The sequence below is a fragment of the Euprymna scolopes genome, chromosome 45 (genome assembly GCF_053919585.1).
Source record: "Euprymna scolopes isolate OS-2025 chromosome 45, ASM5391958v1, whole genome shotgun sequence".
Lineage (NCBI taxonomy): Eukaryota > Metazoa > Mollusca > Cephalopoda > Sepiida > Sepiolidae > Euprymna > Euprymna scolopes.
This window is the reverse complement of record NC_136526.1, coordinates 42,046,498-42,069,961: the sequence shown is the minus strand read 5'-3', so window position 1 is coordinate 42,069,961 and position 23,464 is coordinate 42,046,498. Positions and strand designations below refer to the sequence as shown.

The following is a 23,464-nucleotide window of genomic DNA, read 5'->3' as shown; positions in this document are numbered from 1 at the left end:
ATTCTAATTCAAGGAAACCACTTCATCAGACCAAAAAAAAAAGAAAAAAAAAGAAGCGATATTGAAAAGAGAGTCAAGATTACATTAATTTTTTTATAAGATTTTCAGGTGTGGGTTATGCTTTGAAAGAAACCACACTCAAATCTATAAATATAAAAGCGAAAATGTATGTGTGTATGTGTGTGTTCGCTTTTTCTGTGTGTCTACAAAAGGCTTTTTTCAGAGAAGCGGTCGGTCGCCTAACAACTTTTTAAAACTTTTTATATCACATGTAAATCATAATATCTCAGAGTTAACAATGGAGCTCGCCTGTCTATTTAATTTGCTCGACTTCGGGAAGATAAATATTCAACATTTGTCGCTCGCCGCATGTGGATTAGTCTTTTTCCTATAATAAAAGCGACACCAATTCTGGCTGTATTTTCCGGCGATAGACGGAAATGTCCGAAAGCAATCAGCTTTGATCAATGTGGAAATATTTTCCATATATCAAACAATTGCTATTCAATTTGGACAAGGGGAGCTGTTTCTCCCTACCCCCAACATCTTGGGGAAAAAAAAAAAAAAAAGCATTCCACACTAAATGATATTCCGCAGTCAAAAGTTGACCTCGTTAAGTCATTAAAACGTGCACCTGCTAATTTAAGTAATTAAATAAATTCAAACGTGTTTCTGTTAGCATCTCGCGGTGGTGCAATGGTTAACGTCGCACTCTTTTTTTTTCACACTTTCATTTACAACTTTGCCTCAACGGTTCCAGTTCGATCCTCATACTTACCTACCAAAACATTTTTATTTTATTTTACCCCCCCCCCTGACTCCATTAGCAAGGAACAAACCTTACGACCAATCTCAACTGCAAGAAATGTCGTTGAAATTTTAAAATTAATTTTTTAAGTGTCGTAACATCCGGCCATAGTGATCTAATGATTATAACATCATGATCTATGCATGTGAGCTTAGGTGACCAATTTTATATTTCAACTTTAAAGTGCTCAACAATCAGAACTGAGTTTCTTAAAGGGGCTGACATAATTATTACAATTATTGAAGGTGCCATCAGCTAAAATCGAAACCAAAACATAGAGATATCCAGCATTATTTGTTACTACCTGAACCATGTCCATATGCATATAAAACCTTAAAAAAGTAAATTTAAATGTGTATTTGTGCATGCATATATGGTATATGTTTAGTTGACTTATACCTGCCAAGTTGCAAGTAACTTTTGAACCACTAGGGATATTTGCACGATTCAAAGAGTTTAGAACTCCATTTACTGAGCTCTTTATAAATACTGTGATTAAAAAGCAATAATCTCAAATAAGATTCAAAATGAAGAAAAACTTTTATCATGTACCTATTTTTCACGCAATGAAGATGGTATATTCCAAAAATCACATAAATTGATCAAGTACTTTTTTTTTTATTTTTGAAAAAACAAATTTGTCATTTTTTACCGATAAGTGAAGGCTGACGCCATTTTTATATTCTTCAAATTTTATTCGTGTTATGTTGATTAATCGGACTACCATTCTCATCTTGGGTGTTATTCGCACAACGTTTCGGTCGTTGCAACTTGCGACCTTAAAAATTCAGAATTGCATCTTCAATTTGTTTTTAATTTATATAAAATGACCTTTCTAAAATAATGTTTTCATTATTTGAAAATTTTATGTTTTGAAAAAAAAAAAATATATATATATACACGTGTTATGTTAATATATTATTGTTTGGTTTTAAATTATGTTTCGGTTGTCTGCCCCTGGTTCCTTCATTGATGCTGTTTTTGCCCCCGAATTGTCACAGAACAAAATTTGATTAAAAAAAAAAAAAAAAACCCTACCTGATCAAATTACGTGATTTTTGGAATATTTAATCTTTGTTCAGTGACTGGTACGCACATTTTACACACATTTCTGTATTTTTTTTAACTTTTAATTGCCGCCATAAGTACCAATTTGAATAAACATGCAAAAAAATCTTCATCTATAGCCTCGAGCCCCTTGAGGGGCATAGGCCATCTACAACTTTGTAGATGCTTTTGTAGTGAGGAGTTCTTTTTACAGAGTGAGAGTGCTGGCCCCACACCCAATCTTCCCAGAAGGTACATACAGCGTCCAGTCTTCCCAAATAGTCACCCATCTGGTACTGGCCAGCCTCAACGTCACTTAACTCTAGTGATCTGGAGAGAACCGTTGTGTTAACATGATTGTGTTGTACTAAAAAAAAAATCTACTGGGAAACTAAACTTTGTCGTGACAAACAATACTAGTCTAGTTTTTCTTTCATCCACCAAAGGAATTTGGACGACACTTACCATTCCAAAATATTTGAGGGTAAGGGTACAGCCTTCACATAGGGAACAGGATCCTTCATAATGCGCAAGTAATCCTGTTTTAATCGTGCTGTGGCAGTTGTGTTCGCCCGTTTGCAAGCCATCTGAAAAATTGAAATGAAAATGATATAAAAAAAAACAAAAAAACTGGAAACATTCATTAAATAGTCAGATTGCCGATAACAAAGAACCAAACAGTTTTATAGAAAACGTCAGTTCTAAGAAAGACCACAACCGATATTTTTTATAGATGCTAGGCTATGCACAAACTCAATCGAAAACATAATGTCCTTGGAAAAGGTAAAAAATTACAATATCATGTACAATTGTAATATCACGAGAAGGCCACCCAATGTTGCCTTGTCATAAAATATGCATAAGTATTATATTTTAATACATACAGATTTCTTATTATTATAGAGTCAAATTATTATCCAATATATAATAGGGATTTCAAAATTTATGAAAATATATGACTTGAGTACCATCATCTGAAATCGAAACCAGAATGTTTAAGCGCACTAGCCGTAGTCATTACTTAGCTCTCCAGTATCGTTACCGTCTGAGCTACCGACAGATGGATACAAAAAGTTAAAAATTAAGCAACTTTGAGCTATGAATGTTTAATTTTGCGCATGTGCAAAAGTAACAGCAAGAGTAATGTTTTATTTGACTTACCCCCACCACGGTCAACTGTTTTAAATTTTTACCTCTTAGCAACAATTTTGGCCAGCTAAAAACCCAATTGAAAGTGTTCATGATGTCCAAATACCCTATATATAAATTTTCAACCACGCAGGCCAAATATTCAGAGAGAAGTTTGGTAGAGACTTTTTGCACACACAAACACACACATATACACTGACAAAGTCACATATACAGGGTGTCCACAAAGTCTGACTACATTATGTAGCCAGACTTTGTGGGCACCCTGTGTATGTGTGTGTGTATATATATATATATATATATATATATATATATATATATAATTATTGCTATGATAATTTTTTTAATACCTATGGACATTAATGTTTCATCCTTTCAGGAATCTATCAATGCAGGGAGTTATGATTACAGCTGGTTGAGAGATTCGAACCTGGCCACAAACCCATCTGACTCTATTAGCAAGGAACAAGTCTGGCTACATAATCTACACGGTGCCCACAAAGTCTGGCTACATAATCTACACGGTGCCCACAAAGTCTGGCTACATAATGTAGTCAGGCTTTGTGGACACCCTGTATATAAGTACAAGGATTTAATATGTTGAAAAACACTTCAGCAAGGATTAAAACCATATTTATTTTTAGAAAAGGAAACACAAATGAAGATATAAAATGATGAGATAGATAGATAGACATAAAAAATATTTCAGTGTGCTAGAAAATTTTCATCTTAAATTCTATGCAATTATGCATATGTTTGCTGCCATACACTGTCCACGCTGTGCATATATTATTACTTTATAAAAGCCTTAACTTAAACAGTGTTGTAAACATACGCTGCATGTTTTGCTGGTACATACGGTTACAGACATTGCAGATGATAGATGTTTGGCTATAAAAGAAGAGGGGGGCACAGAAAACTGAAAATACCTCCGGTCAGAGTCAGACCACTCAAAAGATATTCTCTTTGTTGGCAAAAAAACTTTTTTTTTTAAATGGGAAAGTCATATTGTGATAGATAAGATAGCAAAAAATCTCACTCTGCAAGTTTGTCATTCAACCTTGGGAAAATAAGTACCACTTGTAATATCCCCCTAAAAATAAAATAAATAAAAATAAATAAATATCATTTGTTTATAAACTGGACTTGCCGTTTTTGTTTTGTTTACATTCTGCATTCAACCTTGGGAAAGCAAGTATCATTTGTGATATAAAAAAAAAAAACAAATAAATAAAAATAAATATTATCTGCTTATAAACTGGACTTGTGGTTTTTGTTGTTTTGGGAGGTAGTGGGGGGAGGGAATTCCTTTGTTGCAGGGTTGACCAGGCGAACAACAAGTTTCGACCAGCACATCAAGTGCAGTGAACGCACAAGACCATGTTCAACATTGTAACAATACAATTAAAGATGTGAAAACAAAATAACACTAGTCAATAAATATAGGTAAAAACAGCTTTAAAAGTTAAGACAGAGTAAAGTAGTTGATAAAAAAATTAATGTCAATGCTTTTTCAAATTTTATCGCTGTTAACTGTGTTGTTTTCTACATAAATCCAACGAACTCATTATTTAAAAAAGATTTTTTTAAGGAGTCACCAAAACCACTCAAGGATAAGGTTAATGAATGTCAGGTGGTAGTGTAGTAATTGTTAATGGTGTAGATTAACTTGTTTACATTGGACTTGTAACCAGCCAGGAAGCAGGCCAATGGAACAGTGTTCCACCGGTAGCCCGTTCATAGAATCTATATTTAGATTAATTTAGGCACAGATAGAGAGTGGAGGAAATTGGTGAGAGTGGTTGTAGCTAAGATTGGAGCAGAGACGAGCACTTGCCATTAAAATAATGATAGAGCAGAGACAGGCTTGCAACGTCTCTTCTCTGAGAAAGAGGTTGCAGGGAAGAGAAAAGCGACATAACCTACTAGATTTTGAAGGCGGTTTTCAACTTTATCAAGGCAAGATAAGGCACACTAAGCAGCTCCTGCCCAGATGTGGCAACAGTATTCCATTTTAAAGCATACTTGACTTTCATACAGATAGAGGATTGCATTATCAATGAAATACCTACTGGAACAGTAGAATGATCCAACTCCAAGCTCGTCTGAGCTCCAATCCCTCGTCCCCCCCTCGCCAATCTTTCACGAGAAACACCCGTCTGGCTGAAACTACTGTCAATAATTTTCCCCACTCTTTATCTGTGCCTAAATCCAAACGTAGATTCCATGAGCAAAGCTTCTTTCTTAGAACTGCACACCAGTGGAACTCTCTGCCGCTTGCCTGTTTCCCACCTGACTACAACTTGGACGTCTTAAAGTCCAACATAAACAAACTCCTGACAAACTGCCCCCATACATGGGGGGCACCACTTATCAAGGCCCGAAGGCCACTCAGGGATAAGGGTTATTGCCTGTACAGTAATCAATGAGATAGTATTGTAGTAATCATTAGTATTGGGGGTTTTGATAGAGTGTCTTACTTAAGGGGGCGGTTTGTCAGGAGTTTGTTTATGTTGGACTTGAAGACGTCCAAGTTGTAGTCAGGTGGGAAACAGGCAAGCGGCAGGGAGTTCCACTGGTGTGCAGTTCTAAGAAAGAAGCTTTGTTCATGGAATCTACGTTTGGATTTAGGCACAGATAAAGAGTGGGGAAAATTATTGACAATAGTTTCAGCCAGACGGGTGTTTCTCGTGAAAGATTGTCGAGGGGGGACGAGGGATTAGAGCTCAGACGAGCACCTGCCATGGAAATAACGATAAAACAAAGACAGGCTTGCAACGTCTCTTCTGTAGGAGAGAGGTTGCAGGGAAGAGAAAAGGTATTCCATAATCTTCATCATTCAACTGACAATCAATCACATTAACCCTAATCCTTAAGTGGCTTTAAGCTTTGATAAGTATAAAAGTTGAAATTGGAGAAGAATGTTTAGACTCTTGACTCCATAGTTCTGGTTTTAAACACGCCTCTTAATCATTAGGTTACACCAGAAAACAAATACAATAAAACCTCTGAAAGTTTAGTTCAAATAATAACCCTGTAATTTAGACCAATTAACAAAAAATAATTACTTTTTGAAAGTAAGCCAGGATTCAACCTAGTTAAAAAATACAGAAAAACCTTTATGATGTATGTACCAATCATGGAACGGAAATGTCATATTCCAAAAATCACAAGAATTGATCAAGTAGTTTTTTTAATATAGAAAATAAAGATTTTTTTGCGATTTTAATAGTAAATCATAGTTATTAAGATCTCGATAGTTTGAATTGAGTTATCTCACTCTTATTAATCAAACATGGCGGATCTAGACACAATGTCTCGCTTCATGATAAAATTTGTATTTCCTTAGTTAAAAAACAACAACAATAACAGCAAAAAATACTTGATCAATTTATGTGATTTTTGGAATATGACATTTTCGTTCCATGATGGGCACGTAAATCATAAAGATTTTTCTATATTTTAAATTAGATTGAACTCTGGACTTGCAGCACATTTTTGTTTTAAATGTATATATTTATTCACTCATATTCTGACGAAACAAAATTTTGATTTTAAAATGTCACATTTAATGTTTGATATCACATTCTTTGTTTATTTACCAAATTTTGGATTCCATGAACAAAGCTTCTTTCTTAGAACTGCACGCCTGTGGAACTCTGTTCCGTCTGCCTGCTTCCCACCTGATTACAACTTGGATGGCTTCAAGTCCAACGTTAACAAATTCCTAATGAACCGCCCCCTTAAGTAAACACTTCATCAAATCTCCGCACTAACGTAATGTACTTGCAATAACCCTTATCCCTGAGTGGCTTCCGGGCCTTGATAAGTGGTGACCACTGTGTAAAAAAAAAAAAAAAAAAAGTCTGGTCTTGAAAGGGTTTTAAAATTAGAAATAAGTCCAGGCGTGTTAGCTTATATTTCACTAGCTCTACCCATCTGGTGTTGCCTGGGAAACTTTCCACTTTCATTTTTTTTTTTTTTTTTTTTTAACTATGTTGCTCTCTATTTTATACTATATTATTACGTTTTTTTTTTTTTACCTATTATTTGAAGCATTCAGATCACTGCTCTTATTCTGAGTGTTATTTTCACAATATTTTGGCCGACATAACCAGATAAAGAGTGGGGGAAATTATTGATAGAGGTTTCAGATGGACGATTGTTTTTGTGAAAATCAGGACCGGGAGGGGGGGGACTATAGATTGGAGCTCAGAACATAACTAGAACATTAAGGTGCCTTCAATAAGTTTCCAGACATTTTTTGTACAAGCATTTTGAATTGTCGTAGACTTTTGAAAATTCAACATGTTATTGCTATACATCTTATGAAATGACTGACCAATTTTTATGATTTCAGGTTCAAATGAACAGCTGCAGCAGGAACTGGAATACACCCTACTAAAACCTGATTGTCACAGCTGGTGAATTTCAAAAATGCAATCTGGACGTGAGGACACTTTAGAAGAACGATATGCAATAAAATTCTGTTTTAAATTTGGAAAAAATGCCACCAAAACACATGGAATGCTTCAGACTGCTTTTGGACCATCTGGCATAAATCGAGTACCAGTTTTTGAGTGGCATAAGAGATTCAAGGAAGGCAGGGAGTCTGTGAGGGATAATAAGAGGTGTGGGAGGAGTAAGGTTGGTTGGTTGTTTTTGTTTTACGGCATATCAACCTTTTTCAGGTTATTTAATGCCGAATCTAGTTATTTTGAGGAACGATTTTTAATGGAGTATATTTTTTGTAAGCCGGATTCTATTTAACCCATAGTTGGGACCCTAACAGGTACTACTACTCCGGGTCAGAGTGGACCTGGGAGCAATGGCAATTAAAGGGTGGCTCCACACTCCCCAAGGCCCGCAAGGTGGGGCCTCACCATCGGATATAGTTTTAGGTCATATCCAGGACCGGAGGAGTAAGGAAATCAGAACTCCAGAGTTGATTGGCCAAATGAAGAATTTCATGAATAAGGACCATCGTGTGTCTATAATAGAGGCAATAAGTGCATAGTTTGGTGTTCGTGTGGGAACTGTATACACAATTATTTGCGAGGAACTGACGATAAAAAAGATTTACACAAAGTTTATCCCAGACTATTTGACCAAGATGGACATCAAAACAGTTCCTCACTCTCCCTAATCAAGACCTTGCTCGCTGTGACTTTTGGTTATTTCTTAAATAAAACCTTAGAGGTTGTCGTTGTGAGACAATCGAGGAGATGAAAGAGGCTGTGATGAGGGTCATTGACATGCTCACACTAGAGGAATTCCATGTGGCCTTCCAGAAGTTGTTGGAACAGTTCAAGTGTATTTTTTTTTTTTTTTTTTACAAAGGAATCACCACTTATCAAGCCCAAGAGGCCACTCGAGGATAAGAGTTAAAGAGTGTGCAGTGATTAAAAGGAAAATATAGTAATCATTAGACATGTAAATTTGGTAAATTGGATTACTTAAGAGGAACGGCTCATCAAGAACTTGTTTACATTAGACTTGAAGATGGCCATATTGTAATCAGCTGGAAAGCAGGTAAACGGAAGAGAGTTCCACAGGTGTGCAGTTCTTAGAAAGAAACTTTGTTCATGGAATCTACGTTTAGGTTTAGGCATAGATAAAGTGTGGGAGAAATTATTGATAGAGGTTTCAGATGGACGAGTGTTTGTCGTAAATGTTTGGCGAGAGGGGATCATAGATTAGAGCTCAGACGAGCACTTGCCATGAAAATACTGATAAAACAGAGACAGGCTCGCAACGTCTCTTCTATGAGAAAGAGGTTGCAGGGAAGAGAAAAGGGCATCCTTCACTAGGCTACAAAGTCTATTCTGAACTCTGTCAAGGCAGGATAAGCTGTCTTCCTAGCAGCTCCTGCCCAGATGTGACAGCAATACTCCGTCCTTGGACGGACCTGGCTTTTATATAGGTAGAGAATTGCATCAGCAGGTAGGTTTCTACTGGATCGATAGAAGGAGCCCAATGTGTATTGCAACCGGAGGAGATTACTTCGAAAGGGATTAGAGTTTCATGTGTACACTATTAAAAGTGCCCATACGAAAAAAAGTCTGGAAACTTATTGAAGGCACCTTATATATATATATATATATATACATTATATATATATATATATATATATATATATATATATATATATATATATATATATATGCATATATTAGGCGATGGCGAGAACCATCTTTCTCTATGACTGTGAGATGTGGCCTTTGAGGGTGATAGATTTGCACAAACTGGAAGTCTTCGACAATGACTTTGCAACTTTCAGTACTGCTGCTGCAGAAGAACGATAACCTATTAAGCAGACCTAGCATAGAATTTAATAATACCACTTTTTGAGGAGTTTTTCACTCCAATGCTAAGTCATGGTTTCCATGGGTCCTAGCAAAAGATGTGCCATGATCGCTTTCATTTTTAAGAAGAACTAGCAGGGGTACCCGGCGTTGCTCAGGAGTTTGGAGTTGTAAAAGAAAAAAAAAAAGTGCTAGTAGTCAGGCAGGCTTGAACTTGTGACGCGGTGAAGTGAAGGCGGAAATGAAAGTGAAAGAAAACGTGACATCTTACTACTACACTACGAAGCCATAGGAAGTGAAAAGCGTTCAAATTTAGCGATGTCAATCAAAAAGTTGACTTGTGAAAAAAGTGAATACGCAGGTGCAGAAAAAATGAAGGTTGGCTGAAGGCCAGTTCAGCATTCCGCAGTTTCATTTATTTGTTTCCCCACGATGTTGGGGAAAACCAGCTCTCCACAAAAAGGGAGTGTCCAAATGAATAGCAATTGTCTGATATGAGGGGTTTCCCCCCACATTGATCAAAGCTAATTGCTTTCTGGATGTCTTAGTTTCGCTTTTAGTTTTATATGATTTGTTATACTTGTATACATGTTAAAACAAAATAATTTTCACGTCTAAATTCTTTGACATTTGTGGTCATCTCATTGGTCAATCACGGGCACAACATCAGTCTACATATGACCACTTCACTATGTTGTGTCGTTGCAACCAGTGAAATCTGTGTAGAGTGAATGACTACAAAAGATTGAGTATTGAATAATAATTCATTCATTCAAGCGATGTTTTGCCTGGTACAGGCATTGCCAGCTATGACTTCATCTATCTCTCTCCCCCAAGGTATTTATGAATTCATTGTTGCTCATCATTCAGAAACCCATTTATTTCTGTTTAAGCAGTGCCCATATTGGGCAATTTTCCTGATCATTTTACCGAACGGAATCTTCTGTTCAGCACGAGATACGAAACCATAAACAGAATTATTCCAAATTGCTTCTGTATTGCATCAGTCACCTGCTTTCCATGATCCTCACGTTATCCTGATCGGGAGAGGGGGAGTGGCTGAAATGGGTTCTCGACCTTGCCCAAGGGTCTCTCACAGACTAGTGGAAGGGAAAGAGGCGTTTCACTTTTCCTTTGACAGTAGTGCTGTCCCATCCCTATACAGCGCTTAGCCTTCCCAAATGGTCACCCATCTGGTACTGGCCAGGCTCATTGTTGCTTAACTTCAGTGTGCCAACGTGATTATGCCGCTTTTTTTCTTTTTATTTTGAATAATAAAAGAACAGCTGACTACAAGGCAGTTATAAAAAAAAAAACGACTGACTCTCAAACATGGCATTTTTTATTCTCAGCACCAAAATCAACAGTCTAAGCAATTTCTGAAATGGCCTTTCCCCGTTACAGGTCTTGTGCAGTTCTAGGAGGTCCACCCTTCAAGGCTTTACCTTCTCTCTTTGAGAAGGGGTTAGTTTATTGCTAATCGCCCGAGACGCCTCTACCGGGAATGCCCATAGGACTGCCTGGGCAATTTTTGCCTCTTCAATCCAACTTTCCGACCCTTGTGTCACATCTTCCTTCTATGGAACAGAGAGAGAGAGAGAGAGAGAGAGAAATACCAGATTCTAAGTGACAGAGTCAAATGCAGAAAAAGCAAAGAATCAGATTCTGCAAGATTTACAAAAAGTCTGAATCAATTATAAAAAAAAAAAAAAAAAGAGCACCAGCCAGTGTTAACTGCTGGCATTCCGGCATATTTCTCGAGACATTTCATTCTTGCATTACTTCCCCTGTTTTCTAGATGGTGATAGCTGATTTGGTGTCCCTGAAGAAACATCTTCCAACGGATATTTTAACTGAAGGAATTTATCACATTCTTAGATTTAATTTTTGTGACTTTTGGAATCTTCATTCCATGACAAGTAGATACAAAATAAAAGTTTTTCTTCACTTTTTTTTTTTTATTGTTGTAAGTGCCAATCTGAATAAGCACCTTTTGGAAATATGACATCTTCCTTCCGTAACAAGTAAGTACATCAGAGAGACTTTTGTGGGCATTCATGCATTACTTCCCCTGTTTTCTAGATGGTGATAGCTGATTTGGTGTCCCTGAAGAAACATCTTCCAACGGATATTTTAACTGAAGGAATTTATCACACACCTATTATGATTATTATTATTATTATTATTAGTAGTAGTAGTAGTAATTGTATTATTATTATTAGAGGTAGTTTGGCATAAGAATGAGACTTTTCTGTAAAAAAAATATTTATTTACTTTCAAGAATGTTTCACAAGTTAAAATTACAAGAAATAAATATTACACATTTTTTTAATAAAAGTAAATATTTTTCACATTAAAATAAATACGAATTATATACGTTTGAAGCCAAAACAACGCATTATTACAAAATAAACATATTTATTTTGTTTGAAATTGATATTGAAATTCATAAATATATTTTGAAATAAAACTTCATCTTCAGTATGTCTTTTTGTTTTTGTCAGGTTGTTGAAGCATCAAGGAACACACACCCTAACATGAATTACGCGTGACCAACGCACCGTTCCAACATTTAAAAAAACTGCCGTAAAAACAACAAATGAACTTCTACTGATTCTATGCTCCAACGACAACATAGCAAAAAAAAAAAAAAAAAAAAAAAAAAAAAAAAAAAAACATACTGATGATGAAGTGTATCTTCGAAATATATTTATAAATTTCAATATAAATTTCAAACAAAATAAATATCTTTAAGATTTTTGTTCCTTAGAAGCGCCGGTTGAGTTTGAATAAAATAAATACGTATTATATACGTTTGAAACCAAAAATAACGTATTATTACAAAATAAACAGACATTTATTTTGTTTGAAATTTATATTGAAATTCATAAATATATTTCGAGGTAAAGCCTCACCTTTTTTTTTTTTTTTTTTTTTTCTTCCTTTGAAGATTGTAATGCCGGGTATGGGGCAGCCAAACCAGCTGCCAACATTGCCCCGCTTTTTTATTGAAACCAACCGAGAGCTCTTTTTAGTATCCTCGCTGTTCCATTAAGTGCAATTGTCTGAATCTCTTTTGCACTTGGTTCACCAGGAATATTAGTTAGGTAGGACTTCAGGTTCTTCTTCATAAGTCCTGTGGCACCTTCAGTATGTCTTTCTTTATTTTTGCCATGTTGTTGCTGGGGCAGATAATCAGAAGGTAGAAGTCCGTTTGTTGTTTTTACGGTAGTTTTTTTTAAATCTCATCATACTGATGATGAGGCTTTGCCTCGAAATATATTTATTAATTTCAACAGAATTTTTAAACGAAATAAATGTCTGTTTATTTTGTAATAATGCGTTGTTTTGGCTTCAAACGTATATAATTCGTATTTATTTTATTCAAACTCAACCAGCTCTTCTATCAAGGAACACAAACCCTAACGTGAATTTTTCACATTGTTCCACTTATTTTCATAATTTGTCTAAGAACGTGAATAGTTGAATGCCACACGGTCTTCTACAAATATTGCAAACAAAAAAGTCTAACTCTCTACTTTTGCAGAATACAGACTGTGCCGAAATAATAGCGATATTATTTAAAAATCTATTCTTAACATAGAGGGGGAATTTCTTAAAAACTATTCTGTACTTTCACCTAGCAAGTTAATAAACAAAAGATACCGCAAAAATCCGATCTAAAAAAACAGCATGGTCCGTAACCACTATCAACAATTTTCTCCACTCTCTATCTGTGCTTAAACTTAAACGCAAATTCCCTGAACAAAGTTTCGGTAAACATTACCTTATGCTACAACAGAACATCGTTCACTCTAATTTGTTATTTTAGGGGTATTCGAGGTCGCTGACAATGAATCTGATAATCAAACTCGTCGCAAATTTACTATTTGCATGGTATGAACCCCTGGACCCTGGGAATATTTTATGCCATTTCACCACCTTCAGTAGTGTTTTCTTGGAGTGAAGTGACTTATCACATCGCGGAGGAATCTTTAGTGGACATTTGAAATAACAAAGTTTAAAAAAAAAAGTTTCATTTTTTTTGTGTGTATTACGTAGTTTTTAATTTTAACAATTTTACTACGTGCCCCAGCATAGTATAAACACCCCAACCTCCCCATGTTAAGAACGGCTTTCGAGGTTGGGGGGGGGTTTATTCTGAAAGTCGTTTTTAACATGCTGTGTTTATAATATGCTGGGGGCACATCATAAAAACTTACAAATTTTTCAAACGTTCAGTGTTAATTACCTCCTTCCTCTCCTGTTAAGGATGGTGGCTCACTGGCTCATTTATATTTTACTGAACCAAAGAACAACAATATTGGTTTTAAAATCAAGTTCCGTCCGTCTTTGTTTAAATTCTTTGTCAACTGATATTTGTGCTTCACAATGAATTCCTTGAAAAAAAGTCATTTCTGCTTAATGTTTCACGGTGAATGTGGACCCTGTGTATACGGGTTTTAATTTAATGGCTGCTCCCTGAGGTTTTCTTTCACTTTCTTCATATATATCTCATACACTTTTTTTTCTTTCTTTTTTTTTTTTTTTGTTAAATCGAGCGTGTTTTTTTATTTTTGGAATTTTTTTTATTTCTTTAATTAAATTTTGTACTTGTTTTTATTTTATTTTGATTTGTTTTTATCATATTTTCCCCATTAAATATTTTTATTTATTTTTACATTTATTTTTTTCATACGCATTCAAATAATGCTTTTGGTTTGTTTTTTTTTTGCCTCAAATAGTACCTTCAAAAATGTTTTGAAAACAAAATAAAAATAAAAACAACCACGAAATAAAAGTATGAATCAAATTTAATTAAAGAAATAAAAAAAATTTGAAAATTAAAATAAATTCAAGTTCGATTAAAAAAGAAAAAAGTGTATGAGATATATACAAAGAAAGTGAAAGAAAATCTCAGGGAGCAGCCATTAAATTAAAACCCTTTCATGCAGGGTCCACATTCCCCATGAAGTACCTTTACCATTTTTTAACTATGCAAACAAACGGCTATTTTTTTTTCAGGATAACAGAATATTTTAAAACACATAAATATTAATCAGAAATGACTTTTCCATGGAATTCATCGTGAAGCAAAAATTATCAGCTGAAGAAAAATGTAAACAAAGCTGTAAACACTATCAATAATTTCCCCCACTCTTTATCTGTGCCTAAACCTAAACGTAGATTCCATGAACAAAGCTTCTTTCTTAGAACTGCACGCCTGTGGAATTGTCTTCCGTTTTCCTGCTTTCCGGCTGACTACAATATGGTTGTCTTCAAGTCTAAAGTTAATAAGTTCTTGATGAGCTGTTCCATATAAGTTATTAAATTTACCAAATTTTCATTACTAATGATTACTATATTGACCAATTTCTACTGTACACTCTTTAACCCTTATCCTTGAGTGGCCTCTTGGCCTTGATAATGTGGTAATGCCTTTGTAAAAAAAAAAAAAAAAAAAAAAACAACAAAGACAGACGGAACTGGATTTTAATGCTAATATTTCTTGAGGTTGTCAGTGTTCTAGAAAAGAACAAAGATTTTTTTTTCTCCTTTCTTTGTACAGATTTTTTTTTTCTTACATCATCGGAAGAATACCGATTTACAACAAAATATTTGGATTATACCAAAACAATGTAATTAGTTTTTTTTACTTGATCGTCACCGCTTATCAAGGCTCTGAGGCCACGTTAGGATAAGTTTTAATGAGTGTTAACATGGCCACCGAGATATAGAAGGCCTGTTAACTGAAAAATGCTTGCAGCCAATGTAGGTAAGATTTCTCGAACTGTTACTATCAATACTATATAACGGCATTTCTCCACGTTAAAAAACGACCCTGGTGTCTAACTCTGTCCCGTGGGGAGGCATAGTAAATAGGTAGTATATAACGGCATTTTTAAAAAAACGTATTAAAACATGTTCAAAAAGAAAAGAAAGGAACCCAATTCGATTAATAATGAAACTGAACTTTATTCAATATAAAATATAAATATTATCCATGTAAAATTTACGTAATTTTAAAGCAATATACAATCTAATACTGATAAAACTGAATTATGAATTTAGGGTATAAACAAAGAAACAAAACACAAACCATTCTTAGCCTTCGGGACAAGATCACAGTGTAGTAGTATCTGTTCTGATGCTACAATTCACCTTTTCTGTCCTCTACCGGTGGAGGAGAAATCCTTCATGACCGAGACAATTTTTATTTTTGTTCTTATCCAGAGTGTCCCTTATTGAGGAGTTGGATTTTCCCCACAAGATTATATGTTGAAATATTTAAATAACTATTACTTTTAATACAGAAATTACATTTAAAGTTTTGGTTTTCTATTCTTCTATGTTCATTTTTCCTCATGTTTTTCATCACAATGTGTAGCGTATTTTCATCAGTGACATGGTTAGGAATCCTATACTTCACTATAGTCTTCATTTTCATATCAGTGCAAAATACATGAATACGGAAATGAAGTTCACATAACTACTAAAAGACAATCCTACCATAATGTGAACATTGCTTAAAAACTAAGAAAATATAGTAAACATCTACAATATTAAATAAGGGTGATGGTGAATTTGGGAGGGGACATTATTATTATTATTTCACTCACTAGGAGTTGTCTTACAGGCCATCATCAGTGATCGCTCACTGGCAGAAACCTGTGGTATTTGCTGGAGACCGAGTGACAACAAGTCTCCTCAGATTTCCAATGTTCTCCACCTCTTGACCACTCGTGCAGATGACTGCACGCAACAGCCGTTTGCCATTGATTTCTTGTTGGCATCAGCCATTGGTGTTTCCTGCGGTTTGGGTGACAAAATGCTTCCCCAAGGTACCAGATTTTAATGCACACTTCCGGTGGAGGTCTGGTTAGTACTCTCCCACCTCGATCTTTCGATCTTCCCAACTAGTTGGTGTGGCGCCAGTTGATGTCATCTACAGTTTTTTTGGGCACTTGATGGGGAACATGGAATCTGTGTAAACAAGTTTTAATTTAATGGCTGCTCCCTGAGGTTTTCTTTCACCTTCTTCGTACATATCTCATACACTTTTTTGTAATCGAGCATGCATTTTTTTTTTTTTATTTCTTTAATTAAATTTGATTTATACTTTTATTTCGTGCTTCTTTTCTTTTTTTTCATTTTGTTTTAATTTATTTTCATTATTATATTATATTTTTCCACATTTTTATTTTTTTTTACATTTATTTTTTCATACATATTCAAATAATGCTTTCGGCTTTTTTTTTTCTCAAATAGTACCGTCAAAAAAGTTTTTGTAATTAAATAAACCAATGAAAACCTTTTGCATATGCGCTTTTTAGGAATACCTGTTTACACAGGGTACACATTCCCCATGAAGTACCTTTTTTTTATTATTGTTGTTGTAATAATAATAATAATAATGGTGCTTGTGCAGTGTACACACCATGTTATATTTTAGATAGGATTTTCAAGTTAAATTAAATTTTTATGGTATCTTTTTTTTTCATTAAATTGTTAGGTGAAAGTGAAGAATAGTTATGAAGCCCCTCCCTCTCCTGTTAAGAATGGCTTTTTAAATAACCTTATTATTTCAGCATGGTGCGTGCAACATTTATTTATAAGATAAAACAAGAAAATATGTTAACTAAAATTTAATGTACTCTTTATTTTTAGTTCATATCAAAATTAATTAAAACTGATTAGTTAATGAATTTTTAAAATGAATTTGTGTTTGTATCTCTCGGGAGAGAATAGAGAATTTTCTATTTCAGTCATGTAAATTATTTACAGATAAAATGTTATAAAACAAACAAAAACTTTTTAAATAAATTTCAAAGAAATAAAATACGCCTGGTGCTAAAATATTGAATTCATCGATCGTTTTAGTTAAAAATAAAAAACAAAACAACAACAAAAATAAAACAAGAAACAACAAAAATAAAACAAAAAACCAGTCGTGAAAAATGCTTCTAACTTTAAAATATTTGGAAATACTCAATGAAAAGTTTTATTTATTGTTGAAAGAACGGACTGAAAATTATTCTCATATAAAAATTGTTTGTTTTGCAGTTTAAAAAAATAAATAAAATGTAATATTCGACTTCCTTTGATAGAAATAAAAGTTCCTTCAATAGAAATAAAAGTTTAAAAACAAATTTACTTACCGTTATATTTTTTTTTAGATTAAAATTATCCCAATGTGCAATTATGATAATTGTAATAATAATCTAAATGGAGACTTGTTATTTCTCTTAAAGAGAATAAAAAACAGCAAAAAGAAAGTCCTCACTTGTAATTTTTTCAAAAACTGCAAATTTAAGCTAAATTTAATGTAACTGTTTAAACCACCTATACCTCATTTGATTCGCCTTTTATTTCCCTATAATTTTACCTGTTCATATTTGACTTTTAATTAGAGTATCCTAGTGTTTATGCCAATTTAAAAAATTAACTTCAAATCGAGAAGGCGAAAAGAAGCTCTCCTCGCTAGTTTATTCCTTACAAAGAATATTGTATTGTTCGCTACGTGTTTATACAGTGCCGGCAAAAAAAAAGTCCGCACTTGTAATTTTTTCAAAAACTGCAAATTTAAGCTAAATTTAATGTAACTGTTTAAACAACCTACACCTCATTTGATTCACCTTTTATTCTTCTATAATTTTACCTGTTCATATTTGACTTTTAATTGAAATATTCTAGTGTTCACGTCAATTTAAAAAATTAACTTCAAATTGAGGAGGTAAAAAGAAAGTCCGCAGCAACAAATTTGCTTAAAACCAGCTTAAATTACCACCCCTAAATCAGTTTAAAATATCCACTAACAGGCAACAAAGCATCTCTAATCGTAATTGTTGTTGTTCCAGGTTATACAACGTAGCATTTACTCCATATACCACAACTTTCTCTTAGTGATCGTCAGGAGCTCATTAATCTCCACCTTTCTTGTTTATCTATTGAGAAATCGGTCACAGATTGAAATGTAATGAGAAAATGGTACGAAAGACTGTGCAAAAGCACCAAAACACCGGCAGTGTCCGTGATGCCCCTAAACCTGGTCGTATTAGAGTTACTTCCTACAGGGAAGACAATGATATCAAGATCCACAGCCTAAGAAACAGATTTGAAACGGCTCTCCAAATCCAACAACAGTGCAATCTTGTTAAAAAGTGCTCTCTTTCTACTGTCAAGAACAGATTAAAGGAATTTAATTTGCGACGATATGTTGTAAGACGCAAGCCAATGATTTCTGTAAAGAAGAGAAAGCGCCGTCTGTACTTCGTCAGATGCAATGAAGATCATGACTCTTGATATTGGTCAAAAGTGCTTTTTAACAATGAAAGCAAGTTCAATAGGCTAGGCAGTAATGGTAGGCAGTATGTCCGTTGGAGGAAAGACGAATTTAATCCTAGGTGCCCAGTTTCAATACTGCAAGGTGGTGGAGGTTCAGTTTTGGTGTGGGGCATTATTAGTACCAATGGTCCAGGGTCTATAATTTGCTTGCAAGGTCGAATTAATTTAACCAAGTACATTAATATGTTGACTGAGCATTTTCTACCCTACTTTGGTCAGAATTTGGATGATAATCCCATCTTCATGCAGGATAATACTCCCATTCACACAGCTGGCAATGTCTAGAAGTTCCTGGAAGAGCATGATATTCTGTGTTTGGATTTGCCTGCACAATCTCCAGACCTCAATCCTATCGAAAACGTATGTCATAACATTAAACAACAGCTACGCAATACTAAAATTTCAAATTTGGAAGACCTTTGGACAAAAATTAAACAAAAGCGGAATGCCCTTTCCCTGGAGTATTGCAGCAGTCTAATTCAAGGAATTCCCAAAAGATTGCAGGCTGTCAAATTTCAGAAGGGCTATGCTACTAAATATTAACTAGTTCATTGTGTTCCTGTTGTATTTGTGTTGCATTAATGCCTTAAAATTACATTTAAATAATAATTTTCTATTGTGCGGACTTTCCTTTTGCCTTCTCAATTTGAAGTTAGTTTTTTAAATTGACATGAACACTAGAATATTTCAATTAAAAGTCAAATATGAACAGGTAAACTTATAGAAGAATAAAAGGCGAATCAAATGAGGTATACGTTGTTTACACAGTTACATTAAATTTAGCTAAAATTGTCAGTTTTTGAAAAAATTACAAGTGCGGACTTTCTTTTTGCCACCTGTGTAATTACAAGGCAACAAGAAATATTTTTTATGGCCACATGGTTGAACACCGTAAACTTTAGGCACCTTCGTGCCTTTACCTACACGTCGATCTGATAATAATGTCACGCTGTCATGTTCACTGGCCTACTCTCTTGGTAGCCATGGTGTTAGACGGTAAGACTACACCGTGATGATCAGCAATATTGGAACTTGGGTATTGCTCAGTTATATAAGAGGACAGCTCACTAAAAACTTATTTACATTAGACTTGAAAACGATCATGTTATAATAAGCCGAGTATTGTGTTCCATAGACAGACAGGAAAGAAACTTTGATCATGGAATTTTTGTTTAGTTTTCAGCACAAAGTGAGAGAAAATGTCAACGGGTGTTGTAACTAGACAGGTATTTGCTACAAATTTTTTTTACATACAGGAGGAGGGGGCATAGATTGAAGCTCAATCAAGAGAAGAAGAAGGGGAGGGGTTAAGTTTTATATGCACGTTTTGTGCAAAATGATTCCCCCTCGAGATTAATATTTTCCAAGAATACTTTAGCATGGGTTTGTATTACTAAACACACAGATTCGAAAAAGTTGTCAAAAAACAAATTTATAACAAATAAATGTTATCAAAGACAAGATGTTATTTTTCTACCTAACTGAATAATTTTTTTTAGTGTTTTTATTTAATGCAATGTGTTTATTCGGCTCGTAGAACATAGTGTTTTCCGATGTATTTGAAAAATGCAAATGGCGGCGGACTGTGTTGAATAGGTAAGTTTGGGAAAATGAGTTAAAACTAAAAAACTGTACAAAATACTGTTATAAAACCACCGAATATCTATCAGCCTATGTTACAGTAACATATATTGAGTGGGTTTCTAACAGCATTTTGTATAATTTTTTAGTTTTAACTCATTTTCCCAAACTTACATATTCAACACAGAGTCCATCCCATCACCATTTACATTTTTTCAAATACATCGGTAAACACTATGTTTTTCGAGTCGAATAAACACTTTACATTAAATAAAAACACTAAAAAAATTATCCAGTTAGGTAGAAAAGTAACTTATCTTGCTTTTGATAACATTTATTTGTCATATATTTGTTTTTTTGACAACTTTTTCGAATCTTTGTGTATAGTAATAAAAACCCCTTTATCATTTTTGTTATTTCATAAGCTTTAAATAAAAATTTTCGAACTACGATATCGATCTAACACCAAAAATCTTTACTGGATGAATATCGACCATAGTATAGTCTATACCAGCGGTTCTCAACCGGGGTCCACATGGACCCTAGGGCCAGGGGGTCCATCGAATATTTCTGGGGGTCCACAGGCAAAACATAGCAAAATTATCATAATTATTATAGTTGTTGTAGAATACTTTATTTGCATTAAATTAGTTTTCATTTAAAAAATAAAGCTTAATTATATAATATTTCTTAGATTATTAAAACCTCAAAATTTATATTAGTGAAAAATAGAAGATTGTCTTATGACCAATAGTTATGAAGGGGTCCACCAAGATAAAAAGAAGGGAAACGGGGGTACATGATTAAAAAAGGTTGAGAACCAGGCTAACCACTGGTATATACGAATGTTGTTAATATTTGCAAAACTTACTCTTCAATTGTTAAGTGATCCACTTTGATATTAATTAACTTTATTGTGAAATGAAATTTATTGTAAAACGAAATTTCGGAAAAAGATTTTTGAATATTATTTATTTTTCAATTACGAATAATAAACCAAACAATTATCGTTATTATTATTATTGTTTAGTTCATGTCATTAACATCCATATTTTATTTACTTCGTTCGTCTGAGACGTTTATCAAGAAATGGACAAAAAACAAGCGGAAACAGTTTTTACCTTGTGCGACTACAGAATCTCGGACTGCGATCGGTATTAGCTCAAAAGAAGAGAGAATCTTTCGGCTGCGCTAAACTAACTCGTTTTCTCTTCCTCCTTCTTCAAGGTGTAAAAATCTTGATTCGATATACGAAGTTACGTCAGGGCAGCCATTTTTGACTTGTGACATCAGCGATGGCCGCTTATAACAATAGAAAGCAAAACAAATAAGTAATTTTTAACAAAGGCCCCTTATGGACATAAGCATCTCTCTCTCTCTCTCTCTCTCTCTCTCTCTCTCTCTCTCTCTATTTTATACTCTTATTTAAAAAAAATGCTTTGCCCATTTCACTTTTCTTTATTATTATTAAATTTATTACGTTATTAACTTCTGTTTTAAATAATTGTTTTACAAATATTTTAGCTATGCTTAGGCTAAGCAAAACATTAAACGTAAGCAAGCCCGAGAGGTAAGAGTCGGAGGAGACACATAAAAATAAGACGACAAATTCATTTTATGTTCAATGGCATTACACCACGTGTAACGTATAAAAAACGAAAACACTGTCTGAGATGGTTTGATTATTTCTTCCAATCATTTATTCATGAAAACCGGTCTTTTACTAGACAACACGATCCAACAATAACCTGTTTTCTACTGATTTTTTTTTTTTTTTAAATTAGTGGCTACGCTTAGAAAGGGAGATAATTCTCCGAAATTTAACAAAAATTTATATGGTTAAGTCTCTCTCTCTCTCTCTCTCTCTCTCTCTCTCTCTCTCTCTCTCTCTCTCTCTCTCTACAAGAACATGTGACACAAGAATCAGGAAGTGGGACTGAAGAGCCAGCACCCCCAAAGAGGAGCAAAAATGCCTGGGTAGCCCTGTCAGCATTTCCCGGTAGAGGAACCTCAGGCTGGTGTATTTGGTGTTATAAGGTATTGTATCTCAATACTTAATAACGACCGTCACAATAACAAATTTGGCGTATGGTAGCAAGAAGGACAGACAATATTGAATTAAATATTTGTTGAAAAAAACACAATGGACGAAAATGTCCTTTGTTAATGAGAGGTTTCTGAGGAGAAGAAATAGCAAAGTCCTTGTCATTAAGTTTAGTTAGAGTGAAATTAATTAGAATTGCCTCTTGTTGATAAGAATTTCCGAGAAGAAGAAAATAACAAAGTCTTTGTTGTCGAGATCTTTTGTTACCAACGTTGAGCGAACGGCTTCTGGTGCTATGAGAAAGAAAAGGCGAAAACGTTCCAGTTAGCTGCTGCTGCTGTTAAAAAAAGAAAGAATAATCCATGTGAGTCATTCAGACAACCTTCGACACTAACTGCTGGTGACAGCTGATGACGTAAACCCTTATATACTGCACAGTCTGTGCTGTGATCAGAGGAAACATTTTGTTGTCGTTGTGTTGGAATGTCACAATTACTCTTATTGTGATCGAATGTTCGTTTATCAGAGTTCGTGTTTGTTTCTATTTAAACTTGGTGTGTCTGTGAATGAATTTATATTAAGTTTGTCACTTGTAGTCCTTTTGCAAATATTTTATCACATATTTTTGCATCTCATCTGTCGAATTTTTTTCTGGCCTTCTCTCCCTTAGTGTAGCTATTAACTCGGGCAATATGCTTTGCCCGATAATTGTTTGCTATAATAAACTGTATATCGTAGTGGAAGCATGGGTACAATATTTTCGACAACTTAATACATTGTTAACAGTCGAATAAATAACGTGAAGAAGACAGGTTGGCACCATTGTTGCTTATGTATTGATGTTGTCATATCAGTGGCTGCTCCTGGTGTTTGAGTGTCTTCGCTCCTGCTGATGCAATCTGTGCTTTGTTTACATATTGTTACAGGCTCGATTAGAGATGTTGTATTTCACAATATAACACTGCCGCCTCAGATATCTATTGGGACTGTAAAACAAAATCTCTGAAGCGTGTGGCGAGTTGACCTCTAATGGTCCTTGCAGATGTCTTCCTGGTTTTGTCAACCTGTGAAAAATGTTGCGGTTTATCCTTGGAGTTATTTACGGGAAGGCTCAGTGGCTGTTGATTGTAGTCATCGCATAGCAGGAGTGGGATATCCGTAGAGATTAGTTCTTGTGGACGTGGA

At 34.5% G+C, this 23,464-nt stretch overlaps 2 protein-coding genes across 3 annotated transcripts in view; one reads left to right on the top strand and one right to left on the bottom strand.

Moving 5' to 3' along the window:
• LOC145269498 (ubiquitin-conjugating enzyme E2 J2-like) overlaps positions 1–21,645 on the bottom strand; it is a 70,101-nt gene extending 48,456 nt beyond the window's left edge. Inside the window, exons 1-2 of the mRNA XM_080125234.1 lie at positions 21,357–21,645; positions 2,321–2,442 (exon numbers count right to left, since the gene is read on the bottom strand). Coding sequence (XP_079981360.1) covers positions 2,321–2,442 — 122 coding nt within the window. The 5' untranslated portion in view covers positions 21,357–21,645. The remainder of the gene's footprint in view (positions 1–2,320; positions 2,443–21,356) is intronic.
• Positions 1–23,464, top strand: part of LOC145269496 (uncharacterized) — an 89,282-nt gene that overhangs the window by 22,083 nt on the left and 43,735 nt on the right. The window contains exon 1 of one of the 2 annotated variants that reach the window (XM_080125232.1): positions 22,144–22,272. The exons of the other annotated variant lie outside the window; for it this stretch is intronic. The gene's annotated coding sequence lies outside the window, so the exon portion shown is untranslated. Of the gene's footprint in view, positions 1–22,143; positions 22,273–23,464 lie in introns of those variants that run through there. 2 annotated transcript variants of the gene reach the window in all.